The sequence below is a fragment of the Triturus cristatus genome, chromosome 3_2 (genome assembly GCF_964204655.1).
Source record: "Triturus cristatus chromosome 3_2, aTriCri1.1, whole genome shotgun sequence".
Lineage (NCBI taxonomy): Eukaryota > Metazoa > Chordata > Amphibia > Caudata > Salamandridae > Triturus > Triturus cristatus.
In genome coordinates, this window is record NC_140584.1 from 59,134,401 (window position 1) to 59,154,630 (window position 20,230).

Genomic DNA, 20,230 nt, shown 5'->3' on the forward strand with positions numbered 1-20,230 from the left:
AAGTTACTTACCTTCGGTAGCGCTTTTTCTGGTGGATACAGTATCTGCCTGTGGATTCCTCGCCTTGTGAATATCCCCTGCGCAAGCATTCCACGGAACTTTTCTTCCCCAGCACTTCACGTCGACGTGGGCGACGTCATAATGCATCGGCTCCGCTCGTGACTCCGTTCGACGTCACCGGAACCATAAGAAGCCCACGTCGGCGTGATGACGTCAGTTCCACCCATTTTTTCCCCGTGCCTTCGAGGCGAACAGGTGGACTAACGACAGACTCAAAGTATACACAGTATACAATAAACCAATACATATATATTATATGCAAAGGAAAGGAATGCAAAGAAAAACAAGCATTTCCTACAACTGTACCAAACAGCAAAAACACATATCTACAAGACCTTTTTCATGGTATATGAATGTGGACAACGGGGAGGCGGGTGGGCCAGTGAGGAATCCACAGGCAGATACTGTATCCACCAGAAAAAGCGTTACCGAAGGTAAGTAACTTGTTCTTCTGATGGATACATCTGCCAGTGGATTCCTCACCTTGTGAATAGATTCCCACAGCAGTCCCCACTCCCGGAGGAGGGTGTCCACCTTCCTATACCAGAAAGTCTTGCAAGACAGAGCGCGCGAAGTGGCCCTCCCTCCTCATCTCAGAGTCCAAGCAATAATGCTTTGCGAAAGTATGGAGGGAGGCCCAAGTCGCGGCTTTACAAATATCTGCCACAGGAACACCCCGGGCCAAAGCAGATGTAGATGACTTAGCTCTAGTTGAATGAGCTCTAATTCCCTCAGGAGGAGTCTTACCAGCCAGGGCGTAGTAGATCTTGATGGCCAGTATTATCCATCTCGACAGCGTGCGCTTATGCACCGCTTTACCCTTAGAACGACCAACGTAGCCAATAAAGAGCTGGTCATCAAGGCGAAAGTCCTTGGTTCTGTCCAAATAAAAACTCACAGCCCTCTTCGGGTCCAGGCGATGGAGTCTTTCCTCCTCTTTGGAAGGATGAGGAGGTGGGTAAAAAACAGGGAGAGCAATGGACTGCCCCAAATGAAACGGAGTGACAACTTTAGGCAGGAAAGCAGCCCTGGTCCTGAGAACCATCCTTTCAGCATGTAAGGTAAGAAAAGGAGGTTTGGAACTTAGAGCTTGAAGCTCACTTACCCTCCTTGCCGAGGTTATGGCCACAAGAAAAACCACCTTAAAGGACAACAACCTCAAAGGACAACTATGTAGAGGCTCAAATGGGGACCCCATTAGAAAGGTTAAAACAAGATTAAGGTCCCACTGAGGCATTACAAATGGAGTGGGAGGAAACATGTTTGTAAGGCCCTTGATTAACCTCAGAACAACCGGAGATTTAAATAGTGAAGGTTGATCTGGGAGGCACAGAAATGCCGATAAGGCCGAAAGGTAGCCCTTGACCATGGCCACAGCAAAGCCCTGCTGAGCCAAGGAAAGAGCAAACTGGAGCACATTGGAAAGATGAGCCTTTAAAGGGTCAATGGATCTCTCCCCACACCATTTTACAAATTTTAACCACCTGTAGGAGTAAATGGACTTGGTGGAGTGTCGCCTGGGCGATAAAATAACGTCCACCACATCAGGTGGGAGAGAGAAGGAACTCAGGTTGCCCCGTTCAATCTCCAGGCATAAAGGTGTAAGCTCTGGAGGTGGGGGTGTAGAACCTGCCCCTCCGACTGCGAGAGGAGGTCTGCCCTCAGAGGGAGACGGAGCGGAGGGCACGAGGATAGGTGGAGAAGATCTGTATACCACACCCTTCTTGGCCAATCCGGGGGCGACCAAAATGACTTGGGCCCGGTCTTGGCGAATCTTCCTCAGAACCAGAGGAATCAAGGGTATGGGAGGAAACGCGTAAAGGAGTCGTGAGCCCCAACTCAACTGAAACGCGTCCCCCAACGCCCCCTGCATCGGATACTGGAGACTGCAGAATGACGGACAGTGCGCGTTCTCGAAAGTGGCAAACAGATCCGCCCGAGGAGTCCCTCACGTCCGAAAGACGTGACGAACCACCTCCGGATGAAGCCTCCACTCGTGGTCGGCGGAGAACTGCCGACTGAGACTGTCCGCACGTACGTTCAGCACCCCGGCCTGATGATTTGCCATCAGACAAATCTGATGGTCCTGAACCCAAGACCATAGACGTAAGGCCTCTCTGCATAGACAAAGAGACCCTACCCCTCCCTGTTTGTTGGCATACCACATCGCGGTCGTGTTGTCCGTCAGGACTTGAACAGACTGACCGCGAAGGGAAGGGAGGAAGGCCTTGAGCGCCAAACGAATCGCCCGCAATTCCAGAAGGTTGATGTGAAGCAACCTTTCCTCTGGAGACCAAAGACCCTTGATCTTCAGATCCCCCAGATGAGCACCCCACCCTAGGGTGGATGCATCCGTTATCACTGTGGCCACCGATGGAGGAAGATGAAAGGGCTTTCCTTGAGACAGCTTGCCCTCCACGCTCCACCAAGACAGATCCGCCGCAGCTTCTCTGGAGATCCTGATCGACTCCCTGAGATCTCCGTTGTGCTGATACCACTGCTTGCGGAGGCACCACTGGAGCGCCCTCATGTGCCAGCGTGCATGGTTGACCAACAGAATGCAGGAAGCGAACAGACCGAGCAGGCGAAGGACCTTCAGAACTGGAACAACCGCTCCATTGTGGAATAAAGGGACCATCTCCTGAATGTCGAGAATCCTTTGAGGAGGAGGGAATGCTCGACACACAGTAGTGTCCAGTACCGCCCCTATGAACAGGTTGCGTTGAGAGGGCACCAGGTGAGATTTGGGCACATTGATCGAAAAACCCAAGTCGAATAACAGCTGAGATGTTACCTGCAGATGACGCTGCACCATCTCTGGGGACTCTGCCTTCAGAAGCCAGTCGTCCAGGTAGGGGAAAACCGGAATCCCCGACCTTCTGAGATGAGCAGCCACCACTGCCATCACCTTCGTGAAGACTCGAGGTGCGGTAGTAAGACCAAACGGAAGGACCACAAACTGGTAGTGTTGCGACCCAACCGTAAAACGGAGATACTTCCTGTGCGACTTCAGGATTGGGACATGAAAGTACGCGTCCTGCAAGTCGAGCGACACCATCCAGTCTCCTTGCTGCAACGCTTGAAGAACCTGCGCAAGGGTCAGCATCTTGAATTTCTCCTGCTTCAGGTAAAAGTTCAAGATTCTGAGGTCCAGGATTGGACGCAATCTGCCGTCCTTTTTGGGACTCAGAAAATACCGGGAGTAGCATCCCTGACCCCTTTCCTGCTCCGGAACCACCTCTATTGCACCCTTCTGAAGCAAGGCTAGAACTTCTTTCTGCAGGAGAAGCAGATGGTCTTCCGAGCAATAACCTTGGCAAGGAGGGTAAGGGGGAGGAAACTCCCGAAAGGGAAGGGCGTACCCAGTCTCTACGAGGTTCAAAACCCAAAGGTCTGTTGTAACAGATTTCCAACCCCGTAAAAAGTAGGACACCCGACCCCCCACAGGTCTTACATGATCCGGGATGGGGGATCTAGGGCTGCTTCCCTGATGCCTCATTGGGAGCAGAGGAGGAGGAGGAAGAAGAGGGGTTGCGTCCAGAACCTCTCCGACCCCATTGCCTCCCTCTATAGGATTTATAGAGGGGATTCTGCTGCTGCTGCTGCTGCTGCTGTTGGGGCTGCCGGTAAGAGCGAAAAGATGATCTTCCAAAACCCCTAAACTTTCGAAAAGACGAACCCCTAGCAGGTGCTTGCAGTCCCAAGGATTTTGCAGTCAACCTGCTATCCTTAAATCGCTGCAGGGCAGAGTCTGCTTTCTCCCCAAACAGCTTCTGTCCGTCGAATGGCAGATCAACCAGCGTAGCTTGCACATCAGCTGAGAACCCAGAGGTACGGAGCCAAGCCTGCCTCCTTGCGGCAACAGACGACCCCATGATCCTTGCCACCGAGTCCGCAGTATCCAGCCCTGACTGGATAACTTGCCTGGCAGCCGCCTGAGTGTCCGCCACAACCTCCAAAAAGGACGACTTATCCCCCTCAGGCAACTTAGGGGCCAAAGACTTAATGGAGTCCATTAGTGCATGTACATAACGCCCCAGCAGACATGTAGCATTAGTTGATTTTAACGCCATACTTCCTGTGGAAAAGGTCTTTTTGGCTGCCTGATCAACCTTTTTAGATTACCTGTCAGCTGGAGACTGAGGGAAGGCACCCGAAGCATGCTTGGAACATGAAGCCTGCACAACCAAGCTGTCCGGAGATGGATGAGTTGACAAGAAGTCAGGATCCCCTGGTGCAACCTTGTACCTTCTTGCCACCTGTCTGCACACCGCCGGAGATGAAAGGGGTTTCTTCCACACCTCCAAGACCGGCTCCAAGATGGCCTCATTGAAAGGCAACAAAGGCTCTGATGTTGATGATGGAGAATGCAACACTTCTGTAAGCAAGTTGGATTTGTACTCCACCGAAGGCAGCTGCAAATCCAAAAGTTCTGCTGCCTTTTTGATCACTACATGATAGGGAGCCAATTCCTGAGGTGGAGAAGACCTGGCAGATGCATGCTCCCACTCTGGGGTTGTATCCAACCCACTTGCTTCATCAATCCCTTCATATTCATCTGAAGAAGAGTCGACCTCACCTTCTTCCACCTATGTCCGATATCTCCCTTCCTCCAACACCCTCTGGGCCTCCCTCCTCGACCGGATCCGGGGAGCCGGCGTCGACTACGTCGTACGCGGCGTCGGAGGAGCCAAATGTACCGGAGTCGGCAGCGCCATAGGTGGAGTCGGCGGCGCCGGATGCGGTGCCGATGGAGTCTGCCTCGGCGTCGAGGAAGGCTCCGAAGTCTGCTGGTCCTTCCGAGGTCGAATCGGATCTCCAGACGGCGCCGGAAACTGCCAAGAAGGCGCCATCGGCATAAAGGGCATAAAGGGGGCCTGGGCATACTGCTGCGGCACCCCCAGTGTAAAAGCCATCGAACCCACGGGACCAGTTGGTGCTCCAGATGGGTAGGCCGCCCTATTAAAAATGCCATACATAGCATTTAAGAAATTGGCAGAATCTGTACCTGGAGCCGGGAACTGAGGAAAAGGAACAGACCCTGTATCCCCTTGTGGAGTCTTCGGCGTCGGCTCCGCAGTATCTTCTACCGGAGCCTCAGACTCTTCAGGCACCGGAACAGACTCTTCCTGCTCCTGATCATGCATGGAAGCATCCGACTCCACTCGAACCGGAGTCGATGCCTTAGACGGATCCGATGACCACGTCGGGGACTGAGTCGGAGTCTGCTTCTTTGAAGGAGAACACCTCGGTGAATTCAAAGGTGAAGGAGAAGGAGACAAGCCTTTGCTCCGGCGTCGACGGGGCGAAGCCGACCTCGACCTCGACTTCCTGGACCTCGAGGACCGACGTCGAGAAGAATGTTTCCTCTTCTTGTGGTGCTTCTTCGACCTCGAAGACTTCGAAGTCGATGACCCCCTCTTCGACTTCTCCTTTTTCCTCCCTCTCTTCTCCTCACCGATCTTCTTCATGAAGAGCTTAGTCTTCCTCTCCTTGAGTGCTTTCGGGTTCATGCTTCTACAGCATCCGCACTCCTCCATATCGTGTTCTGAAGAGAGGCACCATAAACAGTTCTGGTGTGGATCCGTCATCGACATCAGACCTCCACATTCCCTACAGGGCTTAAAGCCCGACTTTCTAGTCGAAGACATACTCGAATTAACAGAGTAACACGGCTAAACTACAAAGTAGCTAAAGAGCACTGGAAAAAAACCGTTGCGCGTCGAAGGCGCGGAAAAAAGGGAACTGACGTCATCACGCCGACGTGGGCTTCTTATGGTTCCGGTGACGTCGAACGGAGTCGCGATCGGAGCCGATGCATTATGACGTCGCCCACGTCGATGTGGAGTGCTGGGGAAGAAAAGTTCCGTGGAATGCTGGCGCAGGGGATATTCACAAGGTGAGGAATCCACTGGCAGATGTATCCATCAGAATGTACAATTTACACAAAACAAGTAACTGTACGTTTTACAAACATCAAACAATGCAGTTTTACAGGCAAGAAGTAGCCCTACTCCTTTGTTAAATAGGGTTACGGGGACTCCTTTCATTAAGGTCCTCACAGTACAATAGTGTTTTGTAGGCCAATCGGAGGTTGCCTCAAAATTTTTAACCCAGATTAGAGCCGTACTAGATGGGCTATAAGTTGTCGAAAGTTCTAGACGTGAATTTATCCTGGGTTCTTTAGCCTCACCTCACAAGATAATATAACCAACGCATTTCGACCTTCTGCGTGGCGCTTCTTATACCAGAGGTCTTCATCAGGGTGGATATTTTGACAAGGAGGACTGGTGGTACCTGTTTGTAGAAGGAGTGGGAACTAATCAAAAATTATTTTTATATACGAGATATTTACAGGTGGGAGTTTATTGTCAATTAGGAGCATTACATACCAATTCTGTCTTTAAATGGTGTGAAACTTCTTGGCTCTCCGATGGTGAAAATTTGTTGGACTGGGAAAAGAAGGCAGGCATAGACATGGTCACTATTGTAGGTCCCTACCCTTATATCTGGTTTTACTCTAACTTAGATTATTAGGGGGTACCTCTCTCTAGTATTAAAAAAAGGGTGCCCGCTAGAGGGTGATGTTGGTGGGAGGGTATCAGGAAGGTATCGTGTGGGGTGTGTACACCAGGTGTGATAAATACAGGGGATTGCTGGTATGGCCCTAGCGGGGTAAAAACACCGCTGTTTCCTTTAATTACCAATAGCGCAGTGAAAACTCGTCACGGCTGTGTGCATGCAGGCAGGCATAGCGGCAAACCTTTCACCTCTGGTGTGATGCCGATTGTTATACATATGGTCTATACCTGAAATTGCTGGTTAGTAGCTTGTATCACGGCGTCTGGGAAAGTAACCCCATTCGAAAACTTCCGCTCGTCCCCAAACTGTGAGCGAACGGGGCACGGCGGAGCAGTATACTTCCCTCGGGCGCTCGAACGTCAGGGCAGCATCGGACGGGCAATAAATCGGTCTCTTACTTGCGCTGCCAAAACCTCACTGTTGTCCTGCATTCGGGCCGCGGCGTTCACAGGGTTATTTCCGGGTTCTGAAACGGAAGGGGGGCTACATAACTGTAACGTGGTTCTGATAGGTTGCCATGTAGCTGCAAGCTCTTAAAGTGAAACTACTTACTGAAAGTTCTAAGTACACTCAAACACACTGTGTTTGGATTCTCGTAACTATAAGTATAGGAGCTCATAAAATGTGGAGCTACTGCGTAGTTAGCTTATCATGGAAAAGTGTTGGGTACTTAAAGGAGCTTGATGGTACTCGAAGACCTCAGGGGGCATCCCACAGTGGCAATCCTACTTTAGTGCCTCACAAGTGTAAGTGACCATGATACTTAGGGTGCCTGCAATTGTCCTTAACCTATCAACTTCATTCATTAATGTGGGGTGAGGAAAGAAGAGCTACAGAGAAGCTCTCTCATACCCAATGGTTGATCTCACTAACTTCATTCAAGCCATTTTCGATAGTATTTAAATACATGATGGTTTTTGCTTCAAATCTGGACACGAGGGTGTCAATATTTTTTCCAGAGACATGTTTAAGTACAGTCCATTTTATGTCATTGGGACCGTGCTGACGTTCCATGCAGTGTGTGACCATTGGTGCACTGGTGACCTTACAGCAAATTCTTGAGCGGTGTTGAGTAATTCGTTTAATGGCTTGGGTTGTTTTGCCAACATACGCTTTTGGACATGGGCACACCGCACAGTAAATTACGTTGTGCGTGTTACAGTTCGTAAATGCCTCATATTTTACAAACTTTTTGCCATAGATGAACATTGAGCCTTCTATTGTGCTTTCGCAGGAGCAACAGTTGCCGCATCTCAGGTGTCCTTTGATGGGCGGTAGTGCTAGCAGATTTCGAATTGGCTGGGTGTTCTTTCTCTTGGCTGTATCGGCATGTACCAGTTTGTCCTTTAGACTTTTGTTTTTCTTAAGTGCAAAGATCGGAGGGTTTTGCAGTGATTCCAAGGCTATTACAGTGGACCAGTTTTTGCGTACTACTTTCTTCATATCGTTGGTACATCCTGAAAATGTAGTAACGCATACTAGTGGTACGTCTTTATCTCGTTCTTTGGGTACCAGAAGTGTTTCCCTGGGGGTATACCAGGCACTCCTCATAGCCCTCTTCAAAAGTTTCCTTGGGTAGTTCCTTTCTGCGAGTTTCCCCATGAGTACCTTCGCATTCTCGAAGTAATCCTCCTTTTTCATGCAGTTTCATCTTATTCTCAAAAACTGGCTGAAGGGCAAGTTTTCACGGAGATTGCGTTGATGGAAGCTTGAAAAATTGAGTATGGTATTTCTCTGTTTTTTTCTTATACAAAGTCGTATATAGACGGCCTCCTTCATGTTTGATCATTAAGTCCAAAACATTCATCTTAATTTTATTATAATTGACCGTGAATTGAATGTCTCTGTTCCTGCTGTTAACGCAGTCGAGGAATTCCATGAGTTGTTCTTTTGAACCTCGCCATAACATTAAAAAAGTCATCATTTTAATGTGGCCGTCATATGGGTTGTTGGCATAAATCCACCTGTCCTCAAATAAGGCCATAAACATTATGTCCATTTCCGGCGCAAATGGACAACCCATTGCTGCTCCTTTTATTTGAACTAATTGGGATGCATTGAAGGTGAAAAAGTTATATTTCAAACATATTTCCGCCATTTGTCGTAAGAATGAGGTTGGAACATTATGAGGACGCGCACGTTTATCCAGGAAGAACTCAATAGCCTCCAAGCCGGCTTCTTGCGGGATGTTTGCATACAGGCCGACGATGTCAAGCGTAACTAGATATTCTTCTTGTTCTTCGAAGTATTGGCCTTCCAGTAGGGTAATGGCTTGCATTGTATCTTTTATATAGCTGATGGTATCTCCTACTAGAGGTTTTAGAAATGTGTCTACATACTTGGCAGGTCTTTCCAGGATGGAATTCACTCCTGAGATAATTGGTCTTCCGGGGGGATTTTGGAGGTCTTTGTGGACTTTTGGGAGGACGTATATTATTGGTGTCCTCGGGTTGTCATTGATCAAATACTTTGCTTCTTTTTTGGACAGCCATCTTTCCGCTTCTCCTGTACTTATCAGATCGATAAGTTTGTGTTTGATCAAGTTTACGAAATCTTCGTCAGAACGTTTGTAATGTTCTTCTTGGGCCAACTGTCGCTCAACATCAGACTCATATTTGTCTTGTTGCAGAATGACCTTATCCGCGGGCTTGATAATGAAGTCTTCATTCTCCATTAGTTTCTCCAGAGCGGTTTCTCATTTTTGGTCAAGTTCCATTTGGTATAGATCTTCTTTTGGTCCAATGTGTTTAGATCTCTCATGACGTTTTTTTCAAAAGTGAGCAGCTCTAATGGCATTGACTCTGCAGCAGGAAGGAACGTAGAGGGGTTCTTTAGCCCCGAGTAATTGGTCATTGCAAATTCTTCCTTGTTTGCGAAGAAGACTTTCAGCCGCATTTTTCTGAAGAGTTGTAGCATCTCCAGCTTAATTTGGCCGATGTCAGGTTTGACTGTGGGTATGAATGACAGCCCTTTCTGGAGTACTGATGTCTCTTCTTGCGATAAACTGTAGGTAGATAGATTGTAGATAGAGTTCTTCTCTTCTTCTACCATCGGTAAACTCTCGTCCGGGTTGTAATTTCTCCCTGATATTGTTGGAGGGGGAGGTGGGCAGTTGTACCACTGTGTTGGTCTTGCTCTTCCAGTTGGTCGTCTTTGTCCTCTGCCTAAAAAAGGCCTCGGTTGGAAGAATTGTCTTGATTGGTTTTCCCTGTTAAATGTTGAGGGTTCCGAGTCGCTTGAGTTATCTGAATAGGAAGAAGCGTCAGAGAAAGTAATATATTGTCTCCTGCTTCTGCCGCCTTAGGTGTAGAACATACCAAGATTGGATGGTTGCTTGTAATAATCCGGGTCCAGGTATGGAAAGGTCTTTTTTTCTGTGAAGCTACTAATGTCCTTTTGAAGTTTGGATCTTTTTAAGTCCTCTGTGTTCTTTTTAAAGATTTCATTCTCTTTTTCAATTTTGGACAAGAGTGCTTGTGCGTTCTGCACTGCTGTGTTGGATCTAAATTCTTCTTCCAATTCTTTTATTAATTCAAGTTCTGCTAGGGAAAGCCTCTCTGCTGTCTTAATAGACTGAAATATCCAGTCTCGAGAACATTTTGTGCCTATATGCCTGAAACCATCTAGGTATTCTGGTTGGTCTATAAAGATTACTGGAACATTTTTCACTTGAAGGCCGGCAGGTATAGTACCCGCTCGTAGATGTTCTAGTAGCACTTCACCGTGTAGGGCAGTGAATACCTGTTTCTTTTTTAAACGGGTGATTTTATCCAAATCCGACTGTTGTCCTGACGTTGCATGAAAGGAGTCCCCATACCCCTATTTAAGAAAGGAGTAGGACTACTTCTTGCCAGTAAAATTGCATTGTTTGATGTTTGTAAATCGTACAGTTACTTGCTTTGTGTAAATTGTACAGTCATTTGTCTTGTTATATGTACAGAAGTGAGTCTCAGGTATCTATGGTTTATATGTTTTGAGTTTTGATTTTTTTCTTGTACTCACGTCACACACTGTTTTAAGCATCAAGTATTTTTTCTAGTAAGAACTGCACAAGGACAACATGTCTTGGTGAAAACAAAAAATACGTTTGATGTGTATTTAATTGTAATCCAGGGATAAATAAAACATCCAACTGGTAGCAGAGCAGATTGGTATTAATGTTGTCAGAGGTATCATGTTTTGAATATATTATTAGGATTCCCACCTCTGTACTCCTTAACAGAATCATTCCCCTGTTTTTTGTTTTTTTTTTTTAATGGGCGCTTCTTCCTCGGTCAGCACGACTCTTCGGTCCTTCTTTCTTCCTCAAATCTGAGGAGGCAAGGTTCAGGCTAGCCCCTAAATACTAAATTTAGGGGTGTTACAGGGGTGTGCAGGTTGGGCCCAATGGGTGCCTTCCTTGGGGTGAGTACACCCCCAATTTTGCCACCCTCCAGTGAAGGGGGCATGAGACTCTCTGTTTGGTTGTGTCCTCTCATCTTCAAGATGGAGGGGACTGAGATGTGTACTTCACCTAACCTGCCCCACCTGAGTGGTGCAGTTCGCAAAGGTAGGCACACCTCTCTTCCTGTCTTGGTTTTCCCACCGATTCTCCTGCCCAAAGTTGAAGTCAGAACCAGTGGGAGCCAGTTTTTGGGCAGCAAAAGGCCTCGTCAGCTAACAAAGGCAGCAGGCCTTTGAAGCTTCCCCTTCGTGGACCCTGCCCAGCCTGGGGGAGGAGGGATGACACCTGTGCCCAGGATGGGCTTTTTTTCTGCACCCAGAGAGCGGAAGCCCTCTACCCAGTGGTCCAGAAACTTGTCTTGTGGTGGAAAAAGTTGGATAGCCATGCAAGAACCACACCAGGGCTGGTCGTTTTTCAGGGGGCATCTCTAAGATGCCCTCTGAGTGCATTTTACATTAACTCCCACACTTGCATCAGTTTAGTGTGCCGATTAAGTTGCTACCAAACATCCCAGGTTTCAGTCAAGTCATTATGGAACTGTGGCGTTCGTAATGACCAACTCCAAGACCATATACTCTTTATGGCTTTGCTGAACTTGCGTCTAAGAATGGACTTAGACAATGTAGGGGTCCAGAGCTCATGCAACTGTACCCTCACCTGTGGTCTAGTGCACCCTGCTAGAGGGGTGACTTACCTAGGCCACGGGCGGTGAGTTGCAGGCATGGCACACAGGGATGTGTGCCATGTCTACTCTTCACTTTTCTCTGTACCAAAACATGCAGCCTGCAATAGCAGTGTGTGGATGTTAAGGTGCAGGGTCCCTAAGGGTGGCACAATAGGTGCTGCAGTCTTTAGAGGCCTTCCCGGGTCACAGTGCCCTTGGCACCCATGGTACCTTTTACAAGGGGATTACCTGTGGCCACGGATGTGCCAATTGTGGGTTCAAAGGTACAATTTTGGGAAGGATCACATGTGCTGCGGCCTAGTTTGCAGGATCCCAGCACACTATGTCCAGCTGATACCAGGTATCTAGCAAAACGTTAGGGGGTAACCATGCAAAAAGGGGCACTTTCCTACATCATGACTTGGAATAGTTGTATTTTATTACCTTTAAAGATAATGTTCTGTAGCTTCTGATAAACTTCAAGAATTCTCTTGTAATGAAAATCAATAATTCTCCTTAAAATGTTGTACACATTTTTGTCTGATTTGGAACACTGAGTATACTCCTGAATGTGAGCTATTATTATCTCAAAATCATATAAGGCCTGCAAGAAGATGTGAAATGGTTGCTGGAGGCGTGTATCAAGGTCTGTTTTTGAGATTTCAGTTTTCATGGCTCAGATGCAAACATTCATTCTGCGATTCTGATTTTGCCCATTGCCCATCTTTTTCCAAATGGAATTATTCTGTTCAACTAGTGTCATTGTTTCTGATAGTTCATCATGTCTATGGGCCTGTTTGTGCTGTTTTCTGCTTCTTCTAGTCGAGATACAACTTTCTGCAACTTTCTTAGACAACTAATTTTTCTTGAGCCTCAACTTACATGAGTGTCACGAAGACTTCAGGCTCCATGACCAGTCCTGAGACCTTCCCCCGACTGAGACTTTGTCTTCGTCTTGCTTGGAGTCGCATGCCAGGCCGTCATGAGCTTTAGTAACCGTTCCCTCAAAGCCTTTGGGTGCATGGCCCGGCAATAGGAGCATGACTTGGGGTTGTGGTCACACTCCAAACACCACGGACAGACTAGGTTTGGGTCAGTCACCGACAATGCGTGATGACAGGCTCCGGTGGGCTTGAATACCATCTTGCAGGATGACATCCTCGCCATAATAAGAGGAAAAACCTAAAAAACTGTTGACAAAAAATCCAGTTATAAACTAACTTAGGGGTAGCTCTTCTCTCGGATCAGCGCTGGCTGGCAATGAAAGAAAGGAAATGACATCAGCACACATAGGTGGCACCTATATAGGTACCACAACATCACGACTGGCATGGATGCAGCCGCTGACGGACGCAGAGCCAATCAATGCCACTACCGGAGTGCAGGGGTACTGCTCACTAAAAATCTTCCAGATCCACTCTGACGCCTGGGGAAATTCAAAGGTAAGGTATCTGTGGCTAGAAGTGTCTATCAGATAAGAGAGTTTTGAAAGTCAACCTTATGTGACTACTACGCAATGGTTAAAACAGAGAACCCATCAAAAATATTAGAACTAAATTGAGGTTCCATTGCAGGATTATAAAAGGCGTAGGAAAAAACCTATTTGTACGTCCCCTCTAAGAAACAATAAGCAAGTTAAAAAAGGATAGTTGGTCAAGAAAGCAGAGAAATGCTGAAAAGGCGGCCAAGTAACCTCTTACAATCCCTACAACACAGCCATATTGTGCTAAAGAAACAGCAAACCACAGAACTTGCGAGAGCTCTCAAAGAATCTACTGTGTTATCAGGAAACATAGTAACAAACTTGTTCCACCTTTGAGAGGAAATGCATACGGAAGTTGAAAATTCAATTTAATCTGGTATCCATCCACCAGGGATCCATGCAACAGACACTGGAGGGCACCGAACTTTAGGCAACACGTCAGGAGCGGCAAACAAGTCCACCTGGGGAATGAACCATTGAGTCAAGCTGTACTGAATTACCTCCAGATGGAAACGCTTCTTGTGGTCAGCCCAGCTTAGCCAAATGAAGTTTTCGACCCCGATATTCATATATCCTGCCAAATGGTTTACCACCAGCTACACTCTGCGCTGCTCTTTTAGAGACCAGAGTCCTCTAATCTCCAGATCCTCCAGAAGAAACCACAGCCTACAGTGGGTGCATAGTCACTATTGTGATCACTTACAGAGGATGTAGAGGCCCACTGCAGGTATGTTATTTTCCTCTTCCCGCAAGTGAGGTCTGCTACATCCTCCCAAAAGAGGACTGTGGCATACAATACTTTTCCCCATGTTGGAACCACTGCTTAAAGTAACCACTGGAGAGCCCTTGTGCCAAAGTGCAAGTTTGACCAGTAGTATATAAGAGGCAAGCAGAACTAGCAGCTGTAAGACCTTCAGGGCTGGATTTTGAGCCAAGTCTCAAAAGAACGGAATCATGGACTAAAAAACTTAAATCCTCTCGCTGGTGGGACAGCTCAGAGAGATGTTGTCTTGAGTACTTCCCCTATGAACAGGAGATACTGAGAGGGATTTACTGGAGATGTGCGTCTGTTTACAGAAAAGCCCAGGTTGGACAGAAGAGATTGTGTGGTCTGCAAGTGGCGAGGCACCATCTCTGCTAAAGAACAAGTTACTTACCTTCGGTAACGATGTATCTGTAAGAAACATTAGTTAGTTAGATTCCTCACCTTAGAATATCCCCAGGCGTCAGGCTGGATCCGGAAAGATTTTTCGTCAGCAATACCCCTTGCGCGTCGCTAGGCGTCGTCTGCGGCTCCGCGTCCGTCGTCGGCGTGGTGCTCCGGAATGACATCGGAGTACTTAGACGCCGCCCTCGCGCGCTGACGTCAGTTCTTGTACATAGCGTTCCGCGCCAGGAACGCAGAGCCATGCAAGAGACCGACACTGGTGCCAAAAAATCTATCTGAAAAGGATAACCTTAACCCTAGATGTCAGTTCGCCGAACGGGGAGGATGGGTGGGTCGGTGAGGAATCTAACTAACTAATGTTTCTTACAGATACATTGTTACCGAAGGTAAGTAACTTGTTCATCTGAAAGAAACACGTTAGTTAGATTCCTCACCTTAGAATAGATACCCCAGCAATACCAACCCCGGTGGTGGGTCTGCGAACCAAGATCAAACCAGAAAGTCCTGGAGAACAGAACAGCCAAAGAAGCCGTCTCTCCGGACTTGGCTGTCCAGGCAATAGTGCTTGGCAAACGTGTGCAGTGAAGCCCACGTCGCCGCCTGACAGATGTCCCGCAAGGGAACTCCCCGGCCCAGGGCAGTAGTAGCCGCTGTGGCCCGGGTGGAATGGGCCCTCAACCCAACTGGAGGGTCCTTTTTTACCAAGGAGTAACAAAGTTTAATACACAACACGACACAACCCACCATGAGATGGTCCGTTTGTGTACCGCTTTCCCCTTCTTAGCTTCTACATAACCAAACCCCCCCTTTTTTTCTCGTAGACGCTGATAATTGTCCAAGTGGAAGCATTGCCCGCTGCGATTGCCTTCCAAGTAGGCATTGATTCTCTTGAATACTTCGAGCTTTTCGTTGTAAGTCTAATTTCTCCTCTCTACAATTTTTTAATTACTGCGCTTGTGACTTCATTAGCCCTGATTAGTTGTCTCTTTTGTTTAGTATTCTGGGGCGTCACTGATAGACAACCTTAGCATTCGCCCACTCCTTAACTGTGTCTTCGCAATCATTCAGTACTCTCATCGGTTTTCCTCCGGTCTCTAGAGTGTCTTTTTGCCGGCAACACGCGCAAGAGATTCCTCACAAGTTTTTGCGGTAGCTTGATTATTTTCTTCCTTCTGTCCATAATCCGCCCTCTAATTTTCTACAGCTCAAAGCATTCTTGCTTATTGCCTTTCAAGTAAACATTTTTCCTTTTTCATACCTACCACAATTATCTGTTCTGAGTCGAGGGCATGATCTCTCACATTGCCCGCATTGTCATTATTATTTAAAATCTAATTGAAGTCTCATACAATGATACTGATCACCATAGAGTGAGTGGCACGTAATTACCTCTTTCTCATCTCACTGGGAGCTCTAATTTACTTGCTTTTAATTAACTTTTATGGAATAAGTTATTCCAGACACCATACATTAATTATTGAATATTTCCTTATAGATTCAGCTTGCTCACATATGTCCTGAAGATGATCTCTAGTTACTTAGATCGAAACGCCATTGAACCTCTATAACAAGAACTCCTTGTATTTTGTATAAATTGTTTCTAAGGAGTTCTCCTGGTTGTAGTCAATGCGATGTATATATTTTTAAAAAGTCACCCTCACTTATCACATCACGCTTGTTGTCACTTGTTTATGTGAGTACCTGAACTATTCTTTATTTTTTGTTTAAAATAACTCACATAGTTCTTTTGAAATTTCTCTTGTCCCTGTGTATACTCTTCATTGCTTCCTCCAACATTAATTGCTTCTACCTAATTAATTCCTTTCGTTCTCATTCCTGATGCAAATTCTTGCATCTCTGCCCAGGACCAATTTGGCAACTTAGGAACCATTGTTTTCTCAAAACATGAATTCACCCCAGGTTCGACTATGTGGGTACCCTTGTTCACCATACAACTTGGTAGATACAAGGGCTGTGGTACCCAGGGTACTGGAGATGAGATGCTACTGGGGAAGGAGGTCACAGTCTCAAGACTTGGTGAAAATGACAAGGCTGTCCTCCTGGACTCACAAAAACCTCTTCCACGCGAGTTGTTCCCTCGGTGGGCCTGATGGCAAACAAGACGAAGTACCAGGTCGATTCAGTCTGTGCCTTCAGATGCAGGGGGATGGCTACTCAACACAAATCCCAAAAGGTTTCCTTAAGTAGTGTTAAGCCAATATTTGTAGGTCCTGAAAGACAGACTTGTGGTCTAGGAGATGCTGCTTTAACTACAGAAGAAAAAGCTTTATAAAGGCCCCAGTGATGAACACTTTTTATTGTCCTGGATGACCGGAGATCTTAAACACATTCCCAAAAGGTTTGGACCTTTTTTTCTACTGTTCACGGAATGCATGGGAATATTGAAACAGCATGTGAATCAAGGAAAGATCCAACAAAGCAAATGCAAACATCCTGACAATCTAGCCATCCGATGCATCTGCAGGCGACCACACTTGATCCCTAGATTTACAAACCGTGATCCCCAATTCTTACACCACTGTGATACTGCAGGCTCTCTTTGAAATTCCACTAGTTTGCTATTATGAGCACAATGTTTGAAATTTTCTGTTGAAAAAATGGTTACAAGACATGTACTTTACAGACAGATGGGCAATGTTTAAGTGTTTATTCTAATTCAAGAGGAATTCATGTAGAGCAAAAAGCATAATATGCAGGCTCTTTATCACAACACCCATCATTGAGCTCCAATTTTAGGAGATCAAAACATAAAACTCCTCAAATTCTAAAAGAGCATACAATCCCCTAGTTCCTTCTGAAAATCATTATGCCAAACAGAACAACATACCTTAGCTCCTGGCTTTCCTCATTAAGTAGAGACAGAAGATCCCACGCCAGTTTCTGATGGCTGTCATCAGCCCGAAACTTGTTATAGTGTTTAACATGCTGCAGCATTAGTTGATCCAGACACTCCAGAGCCTTGTCCTGAACAGTGCTTTCTGTGTCTACAACCACTGGCACAACACCAGTCAACCATGCTTTCTGCATCGTAATATTTTGTTGATGAGCCTGTTGACATAAGCAATGAGAACAAGGAAGAAATGTAATGTTTTACATTTGGCAAGCTGCAGTTTTAAAGAATAGTCAGGAAGCAAGGTAAAAAGGTCATAACAAATGATTAATAGTCTAGGGTTAAGTAAGTCCTGCACAATAATCCTGTCATTTATATGGTTCACAATTTGCATATATGCATTACTTATATAATTAATATGGGACGTTTGGTTAACACGGACTACAGTCTTTCAGCCAATTCAAAGAGCTTGCTTACACCGGATATCAGCTCAGAAACTCAAAGTATTAGTGCATTCAAGTTACTCTGTACTCGGAGGAGCTATAGATAAAGCCCCCTTCTTTGAAGTCATTGGCAAAGGGATTAGTGAGGGTTTTAGAAAAGGGTGGCTGGGGGACCACTAACATCCTTCGAAAGCAATTACATTGTCCAGTCTTATTATTTGCTGTACCACAGGGAAGTCGTATTACCCATTAAGATTTGCACAGGACTGGACTCGATATATGACGGAAAGACCTCAATGCAGGCAGGCGCACTACCCAAGCCCATAGTTGATGCAGGTCACCACTGTGTGCTCGGGGTGAGGTAGGGAGAATGGCCTGCAGCAAGCCAGGTTTGACTCCTTCATCCACACTGTAGGTCCCTTGCTGACATAACCAACACAGATGTTGTCTGAGGAGCACACACAGTGTCTAGCCAACTGAATGCAGATGTTTCAGCGCAGAGCCTATGTGATCTAATGGGCATGGGGAAACAGCAAAATACACTAGATGGCCAGGAGACCAAAAAGTGTCAGAACCGCTTGGGTTGGAACACAGGCCTGACCTAAAAAGATCTGGGTCAAATCCTGAATGTCCCAGACTCACTGAGGGCGGAAAGGCTTTGAATGCTGCTGTGTCCAGAACAACCCCTGTAACGGGAATCTACTGAACTGGTCAAAGATGGGATTTCATCTTGATGACAGAGAACCCTAGAGAAGACAGGCATGATATGGTTGTCCACAGACAGACCGTGTCAGATTGTGACATTGCACACTCAACAGTCAGCCAAGAAATGAGATTATGTGCACTAATGAGCTGTGAAGATGGGCCACAACCACAAATAACCATGGTAAAACTTCTAGAGGCTACGGTGAGGTAAAAGGTAAGGACAGTGACATTAAAATGGGGTTACTTTCCTACCATGAAGCAGAGGAACTGGCTGCTGGAGAGCTACATCAAACAATGTGTCCGGGTGGTCCAAAAGTACCATCCAATCCCCAGGATCCAAGGTGGAGAGGACTTGGGCAAGAGTCAGCATCTCAAAATTGAAACTCCGAAGGAAGATACTCAAGAAACAAAAGGCTCAAATATCAATCTAAGCCCACAGTCTTTTAATGGACAGCAAAAGGTAACGCAAGATGCAACCACTGCCTCTCTCCTTCTCAGAGTCTCACTCTACTGCCCCTTTGTTTAGCAATGACTGAACCTCCTTGGCAAGGATTGAGGCAGGTTCTGCCAAGATGTGAATAAATACAGGAGGAACTGTAGATGGGATTGATATAAAGGGAAGAGTGTAATCATGACTTAACAGCTGCAGGACCCATTGTTCAAAATCAACAGCAGGCCAGTTGGGCACGTAAAGTAAACTGCCTCTAATGGCCACATGTGACTCCTGAAGGGGAAGTCAAAGTGACGTGGCTGTGGCAGCTGCCAAGAATGAAGAAGATCATGACTGACTCCACTGGCTACCTTGGCCTCAGCTGCCACCATGATACATTGGGTGGTAAAGGGCTTGACAGTCCGCTCCTTAGGGTGAGATAACTGCCTCTGGTGCTTAGCTAGGACCAAGTGGTAATCACTGATCTACCTGCACTGTTGATGGAACTAGTGGGCGGCAGAGAGAAAGACCAAGCATAAGGCGTGACAACTATCTTTAAAATCTGCCTAACGCTCAATCCACCTTGTCGCAAAGTGCCTGAAACTATCAAAGGACATATCCATGAGAAGTGCCAGAATGCACCCCTGCAAAACCAATAGTGTGCATCCTGGCATGACAACAAATCACCACAACAGTGCCCAGCATCCAGCTACACAATGCAGGGGGTACAAGCTATCCTGGCTGAAGAGGGGTGAAACCCCGAAACCGGTCCTAGGATGCTTGTTTCCGGTCTACGGAGGACCTGGCTTAGCAGATCGGGCTGGACTGTTCCCATGTGGCACAGGATCAAGACTGATTTGCATATGGCCAGGTCTAAACTGGGGTGGCATGGTGAGCAAAAGGATGATGGATTTAACCCATTTCTCTTGACTGGAGTTGAATGTCTTGATTTGTTCTGCATTCCGTCCATCAATTGTGTGTGTCTTTTGCTTCCTCGTCCTAAGTACGCTGGGTATGCCCAAACGTGGGTCCCAGGCTCACTGTGCCACTGGATTCAAGCTATCCTGGTTGAAGTGGGGTGAAACCCCGAAACAGGTCCTAGGATGCTTGCTGCTTGGCAGTTTGGACTGGACTGTTTCAATGAGGCAGAGGGTCAGGACTGATTTGCATATGGCCAGGTCTAAACTGGGGTGGCATGGTGAGCAAAAGAATGATTGATTTAACCCAGATTTCTTGACTGGGGGTGAATGTCTTGATTTGTTTTGCATTCCGTCCATCAATTTAGTGTCTTTTGCTTGAATCAAAGTGAAAGTGTCAGGGCACATGGTCGTGTACATGTTAATACAGCACTAGTTTCCACTGTGTATTTGCGCTACTTACCTGTTCTACTATTGAAATAT

General features: G+C 46.7%; 1 protein-coding gene across 1 annotated transcript in view; it reads right to left on the bottom strand.

Moving 5' to 3' along the window:
- Window positions 1-20,230, bottom strand: part of NCAPD3 (non-SMC condensin II complex subunit D3) — a 1,141,478-nt gene that overhangs the window by 567,558 nt on the left and 553,690 nt on the right. The window contains exon 19 of the mRNA XM_085646993.1: window positions 17,250-17,470. Within this exon, the coding sequence (XP_085503119.1) occupies window positions 17,250-17,470 (221 nt within the window). The remainder of the gene's footprint in view (window positions 1-17,249; window positions 17,471-20,230) is intronic.